Raw genomic sequence first — 21,219 nt, forward strand, 5'->3', positions numbered from 1 at the left:
TTATTTTTGTTCAGGCTGTTCTAGGAGCAGAGGGGTTGTCTCTGGCTTTCAGGCATATTGTTAGCTCTCTGCTTTGGTACTGCTCTCAGAACAGCTCAGAGGATCTGCTGCATGAAGTTATCATCTGTGTGGGCTACTTCACAGTCAACCATCCAGACAACCAGGTGAGCCTTCTCTCTTTGTGTAGATAGTAATGTAACCAGTCACTATAATTGCCTGTATGTTGGGTTTTATTAGTTCAGTCTTTAGAATGGACAGACCGGCAATGACCACAAGTATGCGTAAAAATAAATAATAAATGTATAACATGGATGCATGATATATGTGCTTTAAAGATTACAGTGAAAAGTATTGCTCGCTCATTGTATCACATTTTAATACCGGTGATACAGGTTTAATGCACTTAATAAAAAAATCCAAGATATTTCCTGTTTTGTGTGTGTGTTTAGTGTAATGTCAAGCTTTTTTAAGCTGTTCATTAGATCATGGGTCCGGTGTACTTTTCTCCTTACAAACAAGCCACACAATAGCAACAAAAGGAGGGTGTTGAATAATGCAGCGGCTGTGGCACCTCTGCGTTCTGCCCGGCTGCCGGGACCAGCTTTGTTTTCCCCTGCATGGCAGTTGGCCTGTTCGTTGTTTGGGCTTTAGCAGGATGCTGAACCTCCAGACGTGGATCACAGAGCAGTGTGGCATGAAGCGCACATGTTCCACTATGTTCCACTTCCCTGCACCCTGGCAGCTACATGACCAGTGACAGCACCTCACTCAGCCAGGCTTTAGTATGCGAGTCTCCTGAGGATCCACCGCTGCGCCGGCGGCTGTGATATCCTCAGGGGAGGACGGAAGTCCCAACAATTTATAGGCTTATTACAGATTCTAATTTAAAACATTTTTGCTGTTAATTAAAGAAACGGCCTCTGTTTTTATGGCAGTTCAGTTCTCCTCTGCAGCTCCAATCCAATTTAATTATTTTGATGTACGTAATTAGCATTTGTTGGCCATTGTTGGGCTGATTTGCATATTATATTGGATAATTGAATGAGGGCTGATGATTGAATTAGAGGAGAGTGACAGATGATTGGGTTTTGTGCTCACATAGGGGGAAGGTAACGCTACGACCAGGCTGGGAATTACACCTTTTGCATATTCATTTATCCCTGGCCCACTTTGCTAATTTGAAAACTGCTCTGCTGCAAAGTCTTTAAACTTGTGACTTCTTTCCAGGACACAGGCTGTGTTTTTTATGTCACCGTTTGGCTGAGCTTCAGTTTTTACTGTTACAAACGGCACTGGTCCTGGCAGGTGAACGAACCGCTGTAAAGAAATAAGTGTTTTCAATTTAAAGATTTTTTTCTTACATTTTTGTATTTTAAAATTCCACAGATTGTTTGTTGCTGTTATGGAGAAATGTGATTGGATTTTTTAAGCAGTTTTAAGCATTGAATGACTGTGTTTTATTAGGTCCTGGGGAGTGTAAGTAAGTTTTATTGCTCTTTTAAAAAAAATGCTCTTTCAATGACTTCCGCAAAGACTCTGCTTGTAATGACCACTGGTATGGGTCTGTTTGGCTGTGTTTTGCCTTTCTCAGGATAACGTAAGCACAGGTAGAACACAAAGGCAGCCCTGACCCTGACACACTCTTGTGATTCAGTGCTGGCTCACCAGCCTGTGTTTATATGTATGTCTGAGAAATAATACAGCTCATAAAAGCAGCACAGGCTTTGAAGAACTGCTCTGCACCGTCGCTGTATACCCGGCCGGATTGGAGCGCCTGTGCATTACTCATCTTGCTCAAACACGCAGCTATTGGTCCAGTGACATATGCTCTGTGTTGGTGGCTGTGAAGTGTGTTTGTACTCAGGGGGGAATGATGACTTGTACTTGATACTCTCTGTGCTGTGAAAGACAGTGTGTGAGAGCCTGCCTTTTGGAAACCTTTAAAACATTTCTCATGTCCTGATTGGAGTTTCTAGCTCTGCAGTAAAGGCCAACTTTTCTGTAATATATGTCAGAGATAGTATTTTTATTACAGTGTTTATATGACACTTGACTTTTATTTTTGAGTCACACAGCAACTATTATAAATATCGTTTTTGAAACCAAGGCAACCATAACTATCTTTGTCAACCAGCAGGATATTTATGTATACATGTGCATTCTTGTGAGTGTATCCAAAAAAAACAGCAAAAAAACTCAAACAAAATCTGAGGGGCTTCCCAAAAGTATTTTCTTTTTTTTCTGTGCCTGGAAAGCAGCCAGATAACTCTCTGCTTACTATAATATGCAGGCAAAGCAAAGACATCCAGATATCTTCAGCTTGAGTTTGACAGCATCCATGTACTGTACCCCGAGGTTTTCTCCCATTACTGAAGGATTACAAGGTGAAGGCCAACGAGGTCTTTTACACAGACAGACACTTTTCAACACAGCACCTCCAGAGATCCAGCCTAAAACAGTCCACCACACTCATCTCCCCTTATCTACCCTCTCACTCCCTCTCTCTTTCCTGCCTTTAGCTCTATCTCTCCTTCTCTTGTACTCTCATCCCATGCTAACACAAGGGTATCTCCAGCTCTGGAACCCCAGCGTCAGACCCGGCCCAGTAATCCACAGTTAAACTGATGTTGAACGCTGCCTTCAACAGTCCATTACTGCAGAGATAACGCAACTCTTTGTGCCTAGCTGACGTAGATGGTCGACAGTGGGCTGCTGAGATCTGTAACTGGCGGGGGGGAAGCATTTAGTGTCTCTCCTCACACATTAGAAAATACAGGCACTGGGTTCAGCCAGGCAGACCTGAGTGGCAGCCGAGGAGGGAATGAAGCCTCTGCCAAGTACTATGAAATGATTTACACAGTCCATCAACGGTAAACTGAGGCTTAACACGCTCAAGCATTATGTGTTGGGTTTCTTCGTTTCAGGGTTCTTCTTTCGTTTTTTGTTTGTTTACCCATAAATCTTTCAGAATTTAGAGCCCTATTTAGGCCTAATGCTGTGTTTGAGTGCAGTCCAGGTCAGATGGGCTCCTGGGGAAGATCTCCAGAAGAGATTATCTTTCAAAGGATCGAAGATGACTCTTGATTCAGGCAGGCACCTGCAATAAATCACAGATCATTTTGCCGTTTTTCAAACAAACACAGGCCTTAATGCTGTTTTGGTAGGTGAACTGTTCTTCCCATTTTAAGCAATGCTAACAAACAGGTCTCCTTTCATTGTGCTTTTTGCTTCCTCAGTATTTATGCGTTTGTACAGAGTGTCGTCAGACTGTCTGGACAGAAGGAGGTTTTGTAACGTTGCTTTTGTGGATTGTGCATGTGGGTGGTAGCCCTTGTTGACGTAGGTCTCATCAGCTGTAGCTTCCTGCCTCGAGTGCCCCTTTAGCGTCCTCGAGAGTCATTTACCCTCTGGTCTTATCAGTGGGCTGTCTGCACTCCCTGCCTTCTTTGTGTTTCACTTACTCGTGCTTAAATCTGGTGCAGCCTCTTCTCTTTTTTTCTATACCTTCAATAATCTTATTCTGTATTCCATAAACTTGGTTGTTTCCCATAGGTAAGCATCATAAGCTTCATCATCATAATCATCAAAGACCTTTACCTGTATATATATTTATCTTGTGAGCACTGTCTCTTCTCCTTAGTCTTATCAACAGCCCATCAAAGAACAAACCCGACCAACTCGGCTCTCCTTCCTCCTCACCTTTCGGAGCCATTCGGAGTTTGTGTTTGCGTTTCGGAGCGTTAACTTTACACTCCCTTTGTTTTCAGTGGACAGGCCGGGAATTATGTAATAGACTGGCCATAAAAGTGTGGGCTCTGTTTGAAAACACCAGCACTCTGTACTTAAGAAAACTCAGGACAGGCCCTGCCTGCGTTTCTTTATGGCCATCTGTGCTTAAGGAGAAGGGGGACGTCCGAGTTCAAACGCCCACCGGTGCTTTTATGATGTCGAGGCCTGAATAGATACCTGGCTGCTGCTGGTGGAACTTGACTGAGGCCTGGCTAAGAGCAGGACAATTGACTCCGGCCCATGCGGAGTGAGACCAGCAGAGTTTACGGGCCGTTCAAGACTGAATCTAACCTCTGCTCTCTCTGTGCCGTCCGTCTCTTTGCCTCGGACACTCGAGGGGGGACAATTTGTTTAGGTGTGTGAAGATGGAGCACTGCGTGCTTGGGGATTATGAGATGGCCGCTTGATTTGTGGGCGGAATGTCCGCAAAGCTCCAGCCTCCAGCCCCCACCACCCAACATATACATACACACAGAAGAGTGCACACATACACAGCTACCCCTTTACACGTACCCAACACCCTCTCAACCTCTCTGAAGTTGTGAATGCCTCTGTTTATGGAAGGCGAGTGCCAGGGTCTAGTAAGGTAAATGGGTGTCCAGTACTTTTGAAGCATTGTAATTTGTAACAGTCTGCTAACTGATGAGGAATAGCCAAGCGTCTATACAGCTCCCTCTTTTAGCCTAGGAGTGATGGGAGAGATTAGCTTAGTACTCCCAAGGCTTATAAAAAAAACCCTTCTTAGCCGTGCCCTCCACCCTGACACTGCACAGCTCTTCCACTGAAAACAACCAGATCTTTTGAACTATTGCTTCATTCAGTTGCTCTGCTATGGTGGCGCAGGAAATCCACGCTTTTTTCTGCATTCCTGGGGGAAACGATCATTAATTTTAAGTCTTGAGAGAAGCCACTGGATCTTACTGTTTGGTCAGTGCATTCCGGTGAGCTTGCATGTCTGAAGCGAGGCGGCAGTCAGCTGTTTTGAACTTTTCCTTCCATTAAAGGGGCTCGGCGGTGGTTTGTTTGAGCCGCTCGGTAAAGCATCTTTAAACTGTCCCTAATACAGAAGGACGTTGGCCCGAGAGCCCTTTGAACGCTGCTGTAGGACTCGGCCGTGAGGGGCCTTCACCTTGGAATGATAAAAGAAGTGAGTTATCACTTTGTTTATCATACTCTAAAACCCTTTAAAGTGCATTATTAAAGGACAGCATGCATTGGAAACAGTATTGTTAAGAGTATTTTTACAAATCTTGTAAATCTTTGGTAATTTATGTCACCCAGGGTTTATGGGAGCTTCACCCCGCCCTTCTGGTTTCCATTTAGGGTTGAGCTGCAGAGTGGATTGTTGTGAGTATGGGTAGCAATTGGTTTTCTTTCTTTCTCTCTCTCCTGTGCCCCCTTCTGCTCCCCCTTCTTCCTCTTTTTTTTTTTCCTCCCTCCATCTCACCTGTTGGAATTTATGGCGGTGACCTCCCAGCTCCCTGCTCATGATCACGGAGAGCTAAAGGCCTTCCCTGGTTCTCAGGCCTGGGCTGAAGGCCTCTCTCAGCCTGAACCTCGGCTTTAATCAGACCTGCCTGGGAGTGATTTGGTTTTAATGCTGGAGGGACCGGATGGTATGTGATGGTATGATTGACGGCCGTGCTGAGGGGGAGTGGGACGCTGGTGGTGAGAAGCTCCATTAATGGTATTGCTTCATTTCTTAAAGTGGAAGGAACTCTGTATGTGTGTGTGAGACCATGGAGGGGGGTCTGCCCACCCAGCCCCCACCTTTGCCCCGGTCTCCCTCTTTTTTTCCCCCTTCTTCTTTCGCACTGCTCGCCCTCTGAATCCCAGCCACACACATCTCAGGACGGCCTGAGGATGTTACCTCTGTATGAACTTCAGGGGCATGTTGATGGCTTGGGGCTTTTTTTTTTTGGGGCTTTTTTTTTTGAGCCTCAGGAATGAGTTACAGTCAACAGTGTGAATGTTACTTCATTCAGTGGTTTCCAGCCTTGGTCCGGGTTGACTCGGCTTGTTTTGGTGTTTTTCATGCTCTAACACACCTGATTGAGCTAATTAACTAATTAGCAGGTAGTTTCTGAGTTCATGCAGGCGTGTGAGAGGAGGGGAACACCAAAACTGAGCAATGCAAGGGTACTCCAGGACAAGAACCGGGAACCACTGAGGTGGAGCGAGATTGATATCTGAGCGTCCGCTCTCAGTGGAGCCTATAAGAGCGTTCTGTGTGTGAGCGCCCGTGCCACAGCAGGAGGTGCTAAGGCATCCCTGTCTAGGTTTATGGTGTGTAATTGTGTACTGGGAGGCTGTGCCCTCTATTTCTCCTCTTAATGGCTGTTTGTGTGTTGTTTTAGTGGCAGATTTACGTGTGGGAGGAGCGCAAGGGGAGGCTCTGATTTACTGCTGGATGTGGCGTTTGCTTGATGCGAGTGTGTGTGTGTGTGTGTGTGCGTGCGCACATGCTTGCTCCCTGTGTGTTCCAGGTGATTGTGCAGTCTGGCCGGCAGCCCAGCGTGCTGCAGAAACTGTGTCAGCTGCCGTTCCAGTACTTCAGCCACCCACGCCTCATCAAAGTGCTCTTCCCCTCACTCATCAGCGCCTGCTACAACAACCAGCAGAACAAGGTCATCCTGCAGCAGGAGATGAGCTGTGTGCTCCTGGCCACCTTCATACAGGTACCGGTGCAGAACTCCAGGCTCCAAAACTCACCCAGAACGCCTAGATGCTGCTCCATACTGACTTTTACACTCTCCTGCACTTTTACATGCACACGTTCTTTCCTACTCATATACACTAAACATACTCAAATCTACATTGTATGGTGGTACAGTGTAGTGAGTGACTAAGGTTCGATTGCCCAGCGAGACAAGCATACCACTGTACATCAGCAAGGCTACGTTCACACAGCAAGTGTACCAAATCTGATATTCTTACTTAATCCATGTTTTTTAGGCTGTATATTGTAACCTAAATTCAGTATTTGTCTGAACAGTTAGTTCTCTCAATTCTTGCATCGATTTTTTTCCTCCACCTTGATGCATAAAGTCGCTCGAATTTAGACCTTGCTGTTCAGACTAAGTCCCGTTGCCGAATATCAGATTTCAGTAGCATATATGAAAGTTGCCCAAATCAGTTAGAACTGAAATGATTCGTATTTGTATCACATATGACAAAAATAATCAAAATGTTCATTTTGATTATTAAACTCCTTAAAAATAAAGGTGCTTCAGTAAAGAGGAATGCCATAGAAGAACCAAAAAGAATTATCCATAAAAATGATGGTCATAAAATAAACCTTTAAATAGATTTTATTACAAATCCAGGGCCTTATTTATGACTTTTTTATTCTTTTTTTCCTCTTTATTCCCTATTAATTTTTTTGTTTCTTTGTTTGTTTTTGTTGTTGTTAAGAAAGGTCCCAACAAAGCTAATAGCTGTTCTCTAATATTGGTGAATTCTTCTGTTCTTTTTTTAATTAAACACATCCCAAATGAGAAAGCATGGAGGAATTCCTCTGTCAAAAATGGCTTCTAGGAAAAGAATTCTACTTCAGAGAATGGTTGGTAAATAAAGCTCAAGGTACTTGAACTGTTTTCCTGTAGAATCTTTCAAAAACAATGTCACACACCTGAATTATTAAAAGAACATTTGTTCTAGACAGCTAATGACTGCAATTATTTAAATAAAAAACTATGCAGAATTGTATGCATTGTTTACTGTCTTTACAGGGTTCTATAATGCTCTATAATCTATAATATTTTTTTTTATAAAATCCCAACCATTCTGACTAATTACAGCCCACCTTTTTACATTTTACACGCAGTGCACCTTCTGTTGTTTTCATGCTCTATGAATAAAATCTTATTCTTCACACTTCAGGATACATGAGCTAAAGAAAGTTAAGAGTTTATCCATTCACCAAAAGTCATTATATTAGTCAATTAAAAAAAATATTCTAAGTTGTATCCTTTCTTTTCTGCCTACAGCTTGGGGAAAAAAAACTTAAAAATCGTGAGTTTCTTTAATTTACAAAATTGAATATAATCAAGAGGAAGATAGAGAATCACAATCCATCAAACCAAGCTGAACTGCTTGAATTTTTGCAGCAGGAGTGGCATAAAGGTATCCAAAAGCAGTGTGTAAGACTGGTGGAGGAGAACATGCCAAGATGCATAAAGAACTGTAATTAAAAACCAGGGTTATTCTGCCAAATATTGATTTCTGAACCTCTTTGCATCTGAAAGCTCTGCATCTTTTTTGTTTTTTTGTTGTTTCTCATTTTATGCAAATAAATGCTCTAAATGACAATATTTGTATTTGGAATTTGGGAGAAATGTTGTCTGTAGTTTATAGAACAAAACAACAATGTTCATTTTACTCAAACATATACGCATAACTGGCAAAATCAGAGAAACTGATTCAGAAACTGAAGTGGTCGCTTAATTTTTTTCAGAGTTGTATATTTGCATACTCTGCTCACATCGGTCTTCCCCTTTCTGCTGTTTGAGTCCTATTTTTCCTTTTCTATCCTAAACTCTGCTTTATTTATTGGATTTCACCGTGTTTACCTCCTCTCCAGCTGGGTCTCGTTTCCTCATCTCACCTGCTGCGTGTCTTCTGACCTGTAACAGCACCCCCGCCCCCAAACACACACCTTTCCACTGCTTCTGCACAATGTCAACACTGGACTCTTATCTCTCCCAACTGGGGCTTTGTCTCTGTTTGGCCTTTTGTTTTTTCGCCGCTCTTTCTCTGCCCCCTTTCCAAAGAAGCAGCCTCCACTGCACAGATGGATGGCTTCCTCTGTCGATATCAGTGGATTTACCTGCCACCGGTTGAGCCTCTTGTAAACAGGCCGACTCCTTCATCTTCCCCCTGACAAGCTTCCCCACGCTGGCCCGCTACCTACATTATATATTTGGAGATTAGCGCTCACCCTGACAAAGACAGGGGATTGTCATTTTCTTCAAACAACGGCAAGATCCACTACGTCCTGTACATTTGGCTTAATTCGGTTAACACACAATATATCTTTGGAATTGGTGTGACACTGCTGTTCACTGATCTCTCACATCACAGACTGTATAAAATAGTGTAGCTGCAGTTCAAAAATATACTATTTAAAGTTACAGCCAAAATCAAGATGTTTTCATTGTGATGTTCTAACTGTAAATATATGACTGTAGTTAGTTTACCTGTTTGTAACTGTGTGTAAAGAAAACATGGAGTTGCTCAATTAGAAAACCTTAAGCATTTTTTTTTTCAATTTTCCTGATCCGATAATGCAGTGTAAGAAACAGTATCTCTACTTTAATCTGAACTTTATTAATGTCTTTTTTTCCGTAGGACTGTGCCTCCAGTGAGAATCAGACAGATAGCAGGCCATCACAACATGGTAAATCTCTCATCTTTCATTGTTTTACATTCCCTAACACCTGACTCACATGACTCAAGCAGGATTTATGTAAGTAATTATCTGAAAAAAAATGAAATACAAGAGTGTAAAAACAAACACTCTCATACTTGTAATGATCTGGTGGAATAAATCCTCTCTTGTCTGTTCTTGTTCTCAGTGCTAAAATAAATATTTTTTATAAATGAGGAAACCTCCTGATTAATCAGAAAAGAAAAGATTGTTTGATCATTTTCCTGCTCTCAGCATCTCCAAATGAACTGAAGGAAGTCGGCACATTCAGTATGTGTGAGATATTCTCTTGTGCTTCTCTCTCCCACAGAGAGGAGCAGTGCTGCACTGGATTACTGTGAGCTCTCCAACCGCTTCCCCAGAGAGCAGTGGGACTCCGCACTTCACTTCTTCCTCAACAAACAAGAGGAGTGAGCCAAAAGAGGAGAAGAGTGCACAGACTGCATAGCACACTCAGATGCACCATGACCATTCGTACCAGCACATTCACTCTAAGCACTACATATATCTACAGGAGATACAAAGCAAAAAAAAATAGGATTTTTTTTTCTTTACTTTTTTAATTCTAATATTGGGCAAAATTTTAAGCAAGTCTTAAAAATCTGGCTGCTGCACGTAACATCTGAGTTTTGTTTAGACTTTATTAGCTCGCCTTAATTGAGTTGTATTAATAAAAATAATTGCATAGTAAATGCAGCTTAAATTTTTTTTGTTACTTTTTTGGACGTGCAATGTTAACATCACACACTGTAATAACAAACTGTTCGCACAATGCAGGTACTTAAGGGCAGTATAACACAGTCACATTTACAAAGTGGCTAGAATGTATGAACGTATTTCTTGTGTAAATAAACAGTTATTAGGGGCTGTCGATATACAGTGGAAGAAAGAAAAGATCCGTTGTGGCCCTTTCCTGGAATGCACACTAGTTTACTGTTCCTCTCCAAAGCTGGACATAGAACTTAGTGTTTTATAAATGAGGAGGTATGTTTTGTTTTGTAAATAAAAGATGTTTGAAGGATATTTCTGAAAATTCAAAAGAACTGTTCAGAGAGTACAGTCGGTTACTTTACTTATTGCTGTGTATTAAAGGAAAAGAAACATTGCTTTCAAAAGCTGACAAAAATCATGATTATTTACTGGTTTTGAAATTTATACAAACTGAGTATTAGGATATATATATGTATTAACTCTGATTTCCTTTTCTTAAAAAACACTGTAAGACATATTTATGTTAATGTTGTTGTTGTTTGCTTTGTACTTGTTACTGAATGGTGAAGCACTTATAATTTATAGAATTGATTTTTTTTTTCACATTTAATAAAATAAAAATATTTAATGCATTTTTGTAATTGTCATGTTTTCAAGACAATGTTAAATAAAATGGAATTGAGCCAGGATGATCTATATCTGGAGTGTTCTGTTTTGAATGACCTTAATTAACTAACCTTGTATTTGGAAAAAAATATTAATGTCTTACAACATTGTCCTTCCCCTTTTGCAATATTCGGGGTGTTTCTGAAGTAGGGATTCTTAAAAGTAAGGAAACACCCATATAAAATGAAAACCGGTTGCGAGACGGGTGATCTGGTTTTAGATATTAGCTGTGGCTGAGATTGGGGAAATATACATATACATATAGTTACCTCATTTTATGTGGGTGTTTTCTTTCTTTTGAGACACAGTACAGAGATGTGTTTGCTTTGACTGGGATGATGTGATATGTACTTTTAAGGAAATTAATCTGAAAATTCTAAATGAGGTGATTGGCCGACCAGCAATACATGTTTCTCTTTCATAATCAAGAGAGTCTGGATTATACATTTTAAAAAGTTACAGAAAATTTCATTTAATGATTTGATTCCACTATAAGCCACAGAAATAAAGGTTAAGTGGGACGTGTCTGAAACCCTACAGTGAAAGACTGAGGCATCCAAACCAGACTCATGTCCACACTGGCCTCAGGGCACCACAAACAGCCTGCTGTTCTCTCTCTCCCTCTCTCTTTTTCTCTCTCTTTACCTCTCTACCTCTCTGTCTCTCTTTACCTGTGTACAGGTACAGGTTTATATTTTACTTGGAAATTAAGATAAACCATAAATCTGCTGTAGTTTTGTTTGGAAACGATGTGAATCTCTTCAATCAAATTGATACATTTTGACGGAAAACAGCAGTCTGAAGCAAAATGGTTTCCGTCCAGATTAGCTATCATAAAATCTCTCTCTCTTAGAAAAAAACACAAGCAACTGAATCGGAATTTATATGTGATATGAACACATCAAAAAGGGCCCCAGACCGTTTTTTTGCAGTGTGTGAACAGGGGTCATTTCATTTGTGAGAACGTTGTTTTCTCCGAAATGTTATTTTCTCCGATTTACCTTTCTAACTGAACTGACAGCTGGACAATACGTTTTAGACTGTTCTGGAGATACATTTCCTCCACATATCTGTTCAGAACATTTTAGCAGATTTTACTGAAGTGCTGCTAAATATTAACAGGACAATCGATTTTTAAACGGATAAGTATTGAATGCTTGGTATGATTTTTAGGAACTATTTAAATTTTAAATGAATAAATAAATGTTAAATACATTTATTTTATTAATTCTAACACTTTTGTTTAACTATTTAAATCTTACAGTTTTTTACTTTGTTTTTAAAAATCCAGATTAATTAACCAATATAAATGCACTTGAAATAAAATCGCTTTACATTTATATGGTGTTTTCCTTCTCCTGCAAAGTTGGTATTTTGAAGACCTGACGTGTTGTGTGGCAGAGGCAAAATAAATATTGTTTTATTAATAGGCTGTTTTAATTTTATTTAAATAAAGTGTGTGTAGTAATTATTTGCAGTGTTTAAAAGGGAGAGAGAGAAAGGTCCCCACCCTACTAATTACAGAAAGTGATTAATTATTGTATAATTATAATTTTTGGTTAGTGATATATTATTATCTTAATGATTCTCTTTTGTTAAACTTATTCTAAATGTTATTATTATTTTGTCTGTTATAGGCTATATGTTTATATCGTTGGTATTATTGTTATTATGGTTTGGTAACACTGTCTCGTGACTGTTTGGTCTCACAGTCATGCTAATAATACAACATTGAATTGAAATTAAGAGAGAAAGAGAAAGAGCTTTGTAAGGTCGTGGGTTGACCTGACTCCGCAGTTCGGACACTGATCGGAATGAAAATAAAGCCTGGAGAAGCTCAGAAACAGGACACACACACACACACACACAGTGAGAGCAGAGGTGAGTGTGTTGTGGGTTTTCGCAGTGGTCGATATGCAGGTGATGCCAGGGGCAGATAAGAGGCCGAGCAGCCCGATCACAAGGTGAACTCAATATCCGGAGCCCGGCAGATCCGGGCTGTGATAAGAGCCGCTCTGTGAAGGGTTAAACCGGACACTCCAGCCCGCTGTGAATCAGTTTATAGCTGCTTGGCTCGTGGCCAACAGAGAGGTAGCCTATCACAGGCTCACAATAGCCAAACCGAGATCAAGGAAATGTTACTTAAGCACGCGCGTCACTTTTCTCCCACGACTAGAGGCGGTTTTGTACACACACACACAGGCACACATGCACGCACAACGACACGCAAGAAGCAGCTTATTGATTAGAGTCAGAGATGACCCCTGCCATATGCTCATTACTTCATCTAATACAGAAAGATCCTGCCTTCCCCATCAGCCTCCTGCCCCCCAATTCAATTTCACAAATATGAACCAACTCAGCTGGCCACCGACGTCAATAGACGTTATCTGGATGAATGTAGGTCGTGACGTGCAGTGACCAAAATTCAATGGCAGAACAACGTCTAATGCCAACGTCAATTTCACGTAGAAGAGTCACGACAGCTGACATTATTATTTTTGTGGGTTTTAAGCTGCAATGTTAAGTATAACAAAAATCCAACATCTTCCAAAGTCACATGCCACCGTCATATTGACGTGAAACACCAACATTTAGGTATAGTGAGGTATAGTGATCAAAACCCAACATCTGCTCAACTTTACAATTTCAACGTTAATGCAACCTGATATTCTACTGTGTTTAGAAAACAATAGCTTGTAACCAAAATTAAATGGTTGTCTAATATTGGAGCTTGACGTCAACCCAATGTTGTTTTTGAGAAACATGCAACTAGGGTTAGGTTTCCAACCAAAATACCCATTGTTATTGTTTTGGGGAATATGCAATTGTCACAATATGCACAGCGTTGGATATTTACATCAACCAGTTTATTTGTCTGGTATTTGTCTGTTCAAAAAATCTAATGTTGAAGATGTTTTTCGACGGATATGCGACTTTAAACCAGAAATCATCCTATGTACAATGGTTTTACATCAACCTGGTTTCATCTTGAACTAATATTCAATGTCTGTACAATGTTGAGTTTTGACATCAACCCGAAATTATTTTTCAACTTATATACAATATCTGTACAATGTTGGGTTTTGAAATCAATCCGATTTTCATTTTATCTTCAATATAGCATCTGTGGGACGTTGAGTTAAACCTCTTACTGAGGTCAAATTAAAGTCCTTTGAACTTTGATTTTGTATGAAAAGTTCACCGTTTGGCGTTAAAGGAAACATTGCAAACCATGTATGGCATAAAATATGCTTCACCAAAGTGAGATCCAACCTGAGGACACTGTACTGTTTAATTCCTGCTCGGTTTGCCGTCTTTGGCGTGGCGCGTGCTGGTCTGTGCTGTGGCTGAATAGGCTGCACAGCTGCCTACCAGCACAGTCAGTCCTCCAGAGGCGCTCTGGACTGAACACACTTCAGGGGTAGATAGATAAAAGGATGTCTTTGCATGCAAAGGTCCTCAGACATGAACATGAACACTTAACGTAGTTTATTAACATAGTTAATTTTGTAATTCTCGCGGACGGTTAGGTCCTAACAATAAATAACAATAACTTACGGGTTTTTTCTTTTTTTCTCGAGAAGTTCAAACAATTCTGTCCTCCATCCGTCAAGATAAAACATTTACATAGCAGTTTTGTTTCTACATCGTCTTCGGAGATCATGCGCAGTAGGACAGAGAGAGGTGTGTGTCCTGGTCTCGGTGGTTGAGGGCAAGGGGGCGTGGGTGATGGAGCAACACAGTTAGCCCTGCGGGAATACTGTTAAGACATTAATAAAAAAGAAAAGAAAATAGAAACTTGTTGACAGTGGCTCAACTTGTTCATATTCCTCGGGCCGTTCTGCTCTGGTCTATTTTGGATCCACGTGGGTCGACGGTGTGGAAAATTGAGCTTCTTTGCTCCGTGTTTTCAGCTTTAGATCCACAGTTGCAGTGTGTACGAGTGTCTGTGGGTATGTGTGCGTGTTCGTATGCGTGTGTGTTGTAATCCCTCGATCCGCTTGGGGCTCATGCAGGGGGTTCTCGCGCGGTGCATGCTGGGACAGGCGGGTGCGCGGCCGTGCGGCTCGCGCGGAGTTCACGTTTCCACCGGGCTGGCCACCATGCTGGTGGGGGTGTCCGGCAACTGCGACGACAGAGAGGTCACATCACTGGCCGAGGAGTTCCCCAGAGAGCCCGACTCAGAAAAGGATACCTTCACCCATAAAGAGAGAGAGAGAGAAAACACAGAGAATCAGCTTTATCTCCGTTTTATTACCAGCTTATTGAAAACCTCAGAACATTCTCTCAAACATTTAACATAATAAAACAGCAATTTCTACAGGAGTCTAGTGAGAATATAAAACATATTCTGGGAACAGTTTACAAACATTAGCCTACTTTAGACCACTGTACAGTTAAAATGGCACTATAGACACTACAGTCAAATAAAATAATACTCTAGAGGACTATGCAAATAAGTATGAGTATAAAACAGTACTCCATAATATACATCACAGTCTGTAAATATAGACAAACTCTGATAAACTCTGGAAAAAATGAATTTTAAAAATGGGTTTGTCTGAAAATGTTATACATGCTATGTTCTCTTGATCTTGATGTAAACGAATTCTGAAATTTCTGCTATGTGTGAAAATTCTTTATTTTAGTTATTTTAAGTTTTTTTTTAAAAAAGGAAAAAATAAGAGACCACTTAAAAATTATGAGTTTCTTTGATTGACCTCTGAAATATAATGGATGATCACAAGCTATCAAACCAAGCTGAACTGCTTGAATTTGTGCACCAGGAGTGGCATAAAGGTATCCAAAAGCAGTGTGTAAAACTGCTGGAGGAGAACTGTGATTAAAAACCAGGGTTATTCCACCAAATATTGATATTGATACTGAACTCTTAAAACTTTATCAATATGAACTTGTTTTCTTTGCATTATTTAAGGTTTGAAAGCCCTGTACCTTTTTCATTATTTTAACCATTTTTCATTTTCTGCAAATAAATGCTCTAAATGACAATATTTTTATTTGGAATTTGGGAGAAATGTTGTTCGTAGTTTAAAGTATAAAACAACAATGTAATTATACAACAAAACAGAATTGCATAATATAGATTACATGTAATCTAATAATATAAAACAGTACTTCATAAAATCGGTTACTTTAGTGAGTGACAATCTATGACAATCTTCAGTTAATTATATATCTATTATATATTACAATACATATGACCAGATTATAAAATAGCACTACAAAATGTAGATTACTGTAGTCTGTTAATGTAGTAGTCCATATGTAACCTATTATTATAGATCACTACACTCACGACAGTGACAATAAAACAGCAGTACATCACATAGATTACTGAGTGCAAATATAGAGATCTATAGGAAATCTATTATTATAGATCACAATACATAAGGACGGATTTCTATAAAACAACTCAATAAATACAATTAATACAGATTATTGTACAAATTACCAGATTATTTTAAAACAGAGCATAAACGCAGTAATCTGTAGATCATTTATGAACATATAATCATCACACAAATTACCATATTACTATACAATAGTATTACATAATATAGATTACCATAGCGTATAAATAGAGTAATTCACATTGCTTCACACAGGTGACAAGAATATTTAAAGAATTGTAAAGAATTTATTATACACTAAATAGTTCTTTGCATTTACATGATTAAAATGTGGCAAATAGTTTCACATTAATCAAATCAATGTTGTAAATTATTTAATTCTGTTTTTGACACCTTGTCACATTTCAATTATTCATGATAAATCCCTCCTCAAAAATGAATTAGTAAAAAGATGTTTCATTCAGTTCTAGATCAGTTGAACAGCTAAAACTAAAACCTCATTTATACAAGCGAAATATCTGCTTCTCATCAGGTAACCAGTCTGACTTTGCGAAAGAATTGAAAGTTGTTACGTTTTGCCGCCTACCTGATAAACTAGTTCATTTGTGGTATTTTTTTCTCTAACAGTAAATTAAGAGGGTGAAACGGTTTAACAGAAAAGTTGGTAACAATCTGAGTTTTGTTCCGTTCACTGGCGCTGTACAAACTGGTCTGTTTACATAAGATAGGCCTACATGTTGTCGTTAGCAATTAGCCTGGACCGTCCAAAAGTTTTCTATTTGAATGTATTCTTTCAAACAATCAATTTAAACCTACAAAATATTTTTCAAATTTTAATATTTAGAAATTCTAATCAAAATCCAATTACTGAGGCTCCAAAATCAGTTAAAGGAACAGAACACTAACGAAAACACCACGCCAAGGTTTCGCCACCAATGTTATGGATTCAGGAAGACATATGAGGGGACATCACCTAATATGACATAATACCAGTGTTTTATATGGACAAAAATGGATACACGCCCTTAATGACAAAGCCACTATTGTATTCAATTTCACAAAAAAAATCTTCTGTAATTTAATAAGCACATTTACAGCAATTCCTAACATCTGAACATTAACCAAAACTGAAAAGGGCATCAGAATATTTTAACCCACTCTAGTTATTTGGAACTGAGCTCTCAGTCAATTTATTTAGACCCAACAATATCATAAAATCCCGACTAAGACAGATGTCAGAAATCAGTGTATCTAATAAATGGTCTAGGCACCAATAAAACAGTTCTACAACTAAACATGAAGGTAACGAAGACTAACATTTCCTTATTGACTGAATGGGAGAACAAGTCGCCTAAATAAACAAAAGCGTTTCATAGTGTTTTATCTGAGCTGGCATGGTCTTTTTTCTTACCAGCTGCTGGAAGGCGGGCTGCTCCAGGTCACTCTGCAGGGCGAATTCACTCAAAGCTTTCCAGGGGGGCTGGTAGGTCTGCACCTCTACAGGATTACCCTGCACCGTGTTGTCGTGTCTGATTGGACTGCCAGCAACTAATGGCGTTCCTGTCAGTCCTTGAAGATTCTGCACGTGGAGGAAAAAATAAAAGACGTGACTCTACATGAAAATGTACCATTATGATAAATGCTAATTTATATTCATTAGGACTAGTCTACACAAACGACAACATCCATTATTTATTAAATGGACATTTAAGATAACATGAAAAAATATATGGTATATAAAAAGTGAAAGACTAATTTTTGCATGTATTGCATTCCAACAACACAATATATCACGCATGTTTTTTTAAATTCTACATTAGAGCACAGATAAACACACGCAGAGATGCAGTCGTCCTGATAATGCTGATGGACGCAGAAAGCAGCTCTCACCGTTTTGTCGCTGTGCTGCTGCTGCTGGAGCTGCTTCATGAGAATGGACCTCTTCTTGTCCTTGCAGCGCTTGTTCTGGAACCACACCCGAATGACTCGCGGACTCAAGCCCGTCATCTCAACCAGCTGCTCCTTCATCAGCGCGTCCGGCCGCGGGTTCGCGTTGTAGCACGTCCGCAGCGTGTGCAGCTGCTTCTCGTTGAGAACGGTGCGCACGCGGGTGGTTTTCTCCGACTGCTTGTGGACGTGGTTCCGGTGAGGAGGCTGCCGCACCGGCACGGGCTCTGCGGACACAACATACACCCGGCGATCAGCACGCGCGCCGAGGCGCAGACCGAGCGGGCTCCAAAACACACTGACATCGACCTTTCGGTACGAGCTAAAGCAGACAGAGCTCTGTCCACGTTTCACTGTGGCCGACTGGGCATAAAACTACCACTACAATAACACCAAAAAAACAAACAAAATTGAAATACTCTATATATTCTATGTCTATAATCTATGGTTTACACATATATTTATAATTATATTAATTACAACACCAAATAATTTTTCAAACTAATCTGTAAGCTTAAGTTATTTTTTTTATGTTAAAAATTTGTATAATAATTCTTTATCCCTTTCTCTCTCCTCTACAAATGCACATTTTAGACATCGACAGTTATTAGCTATTTACACGCCTTTTCTGCATAAGGAGAATTAATAAAATAACAGAAGCGGGCCCTGAACAGACAGAGAAGGTCTAAGCTCTGCAGTTTGACTTCACAGCAAGTAAATTCACTGTAGTGTTCATTTTAAAACCAGGTCAGTTCAGCTCTGCAGACTAAACAATATCAACAAGTTCCAACTGTGTAGAAATTTAGCTCCAGTTCCAGCAGTCAGGAAAATTATTACAAACCCAAAGTCTGTATTTATGGAATGTCAACTCTCTCGTTCTCTCTCTGCCTATCTCACACACCCACATTTTACAGCCTGGGTTCAATTTAAATATCTCGAATAAAAAAAAATGCAGCACATTAAAATGAATCTAGCACATATTTAACAACGTAATGCATTTAAACACACGTCAGTTCTGGATGTATTTATTTATACTGTTTTAATATATACTAGCTTTAATTTGAACGAAATATAAAATATTGTTGCTATAATTGTTATTTTGTATCATGATTTTCATTATTGTTGTTGTTATTGTATGTTCTTTGTTAAATCAGACCCTCTGCTACCAACTATAATAATAGCAGAAATAATAATGTATAAAATAATAATAAATACAAATTATTGCCACCATTATTAAATTACGAAGTACATTTTTATTGCCTGCTCTGTTTATTATTATTATTATTATTATTATTATTATTATTATTATTATTATTATTATTATTATTATTATTATTTACAGCTGAATGAGAGCGGATTCTAACCTGGCATGTGGAGGGCTCTGGCTGAGTGGATGTTTGCCGGACTGAGGGGGCTTCCCGCCGCTCCTCTCTCTAGCAGCAGCCCGTGGTCAGCCCGGCAGAGCAGCTCCTCTTCCCGCAGAGAGAACTCATCTCCGGGCAAAAGGTGCCTGCTACATACCGAGCACCTGAAACACTCCATGTGGTAGACATTATCCCGAGCCCTCATCACCAGCTCGCTGCTGCAGAACCCGCTGTTACACTTGGCACATTTAATCCCGAATAACCTGTGAACGAGCAGAAACAACATTTACACTCCACACTTCTAACCTCAGTAGAGCATATGATATACATGCTTAACAACACGGATCAGGGAGCAGTTTAACTGTGTTGGAAAAAGTGTATTTTCTTACAAAACTGCAAAACAGGAAGGCTTAAAAAATACACGTTATTTGGATAACTTTTCATGCACATTAATTGTACAATGATGGGCCTTTGAGAGTTCTATGGGCCACTGCAATTTCCTTTTTTTTTTTTTGCAGCCTCTAGAAAAGCTGTGTAAATACAATAAGTGTACAATATTTAAACCTGAGTTGTGTTTTGTTTTCTCTTGCCAAAGCCTCGGCACTAAACCTCAGAGCTGTACTATGAAGGTTCTAAGTGGTGCAAAGCCTCTCGTACCGTACGTAATCTCGCTTGCAGTAGGTCTTGCCGTCTCGGACGAAGCACGTGCAGGTCTCGTCCAGGTACTGGCTGCACTCGGCGCACTTCAAGCAGGCCGCGTGCCACTCCAGGTCCGGGGACACTCTCAGGATGTACTGGTCATGGATCTGACTTCCACAGCCCACACACATGGCGATTCCGGACTTCTCTGCGTGAGACGCACGGGTTAGAACCAGCACCTGCAGCCACCTCACCTCCATTCACCTCACATCACCTCCCCTCCATGCATCCTTACTCCCAAACCCTCCACACACCTAAACTCACACATTCGTAACATGTGCGGACACGAGTCCACGCAGGTCAGCCCAACCTGGTCTCGTCATTTGTTAGTTTTTAATTGACTTTTGAGAACATATACAAGCCTACTTGAAGAAAATACAAATAAAGCTAATAAGGCCTTTTAGGGCACTGTAAATAATTTTAAAGCCTTTATGTGCAATTTCAATAATTTTAGGTCTTGACACACCCAGCAACTGTAGCTCATGTCCTGCAAAAGAACTACTAGCCTACTGGTCAACACAGCCTAATTGCAGCCAAACTGTAAATCAAGCAAACAGCCCATAACAACTGTAGCTACAACTTCTACACAGCCTTCAGAAAGCTGGAAAATATTAATAACAATCCCACCAAAGCACTTACTTTTGGAATGATCCCCCATATCACCCAAGAAAGAAGAGTGGAGCAGAATATCCACCATACAGGATGGCCAGAGCGCCCAGGGCTGCGCAGGACGAAGAACAGCGGGAGAGTCCGTGTGTATGTGTGTGTAGCTGTGTGTCTGTGTGCGCGTACGCGCGCGTGTATGTGTGTATATGTATATGTGTGAGTGTGTGTGTGAGGGGTGTGTATGTAGGTGTGTGCACCGTGCCGAGCTCACTGAGAACCTGGAGCCGATGCGCGCGGTGCGCTGGAGGGTGAGAGAGCGACCCACACGCCGCGTGACGTCACACGCACGCTGGGACCCCGAGGAGGGGCAACAAGGCGAATAATTAGCAAATACACAGCCCAGAGCCCACACTGGGTTTAATGGCGATTTTTATTGTTAATTTTTTTCGGCCACGAGAGTGATTTTACCTACAGAGTAATTTACGCCAAGTGGACTCAGAATAAAACCTGACACATCCGCTTATTTAATTATAAAATATCTAATTCCTTCTCAAAATCATCTAGAGATGCTCGAATAAAAAAGAGATCGAATATGCACATATCTAACAGCTTGAACATTTTAGACGCTCTTAAA

At 40.3% G+C, this 21,219-nt stretch overlaps 2 protein-coding genes across 6 annotated transcripts in view; one reads left to right on the forward strand and one right to left on the reverse strand.

The window, feature by feature from the left end:
* scaper (S-phase cyclin A-associated protein in the ER) overlaps window positions 1-10,560 on the forward strand; it is a 123,630-nt gene extending 113,070 nt beyond the window's left edge. For 4 of the 5 annotated variants that reach the window (XM_007246515.4, XM_049474617.1, XM_049474615.1 and 1 more), the window contains 4 exons: window positions 15-164; window positions 6,276-6,467; window positions 9,139-9,187; window positions 9,528-10,560. In XM_007246515.4, coding sequence (XP_007246577.3) covers window positions 15-164; window positions 6,276-6,467; window positions 9,139-9,187; window positions 9,528-9,631 — 495 coding nt within the window. In that variant the 3' untranslated portion in view covers window positions 9,632-10,560. The remainder of the gene's footprint in view (window positions 1-14; window positions 165-6,275; window positions 6,468-9,138; window positions 9,188-9,527) is intronic. The other variant, XM_049474616.1, reaches the window with a different exon arrangement.
* Window positions 10,561-14,071: 3,511 nt separating this feature from the next.
* Window positions 14,072-20,893, reverse strand: isl2a (ISL LIM homeobox 2a). The gene is made up of 6 exons (XM_007246513.4): window positions 20,619-20,893; window positions 19,938-20,127; window positions 19,281-19,543; window positions 17,860-18,143; window positions 17,381-17,548; window positions 14,072-14,792 (listed from the first exon to the last, which is right to left on the reverse strand). Exons 1-6 carry the CDS (start codon window positions 20,674-20,676, stop codon window positions 14,676-14,678), a joined length of 1,080 nt encoding a protein of 359 aa, XP_007246575.2. The 5' UTR covers window positions 20,677-20,893; the 3' UTR covers window positions 14,072-14,675.
* Window positions 20,894-21,219: the final 326 nt, after the last annotated feature.

The sequence above is a fragment of the Astyanax mexicanus genome, chromosome 2 (genome assembly GCF_023375975.1).
Source record: "Astyanax mexicanus isolate ESR-SI-001 chromosome 2, AstMex3_surface, whole genome shotgun sequence".
NCBI lineage: Eukaryota > Metazoa > Chordata > Actinopteri > Characiformes > Acestrorhamphidae > Astyanax > Astyanax mexicanus.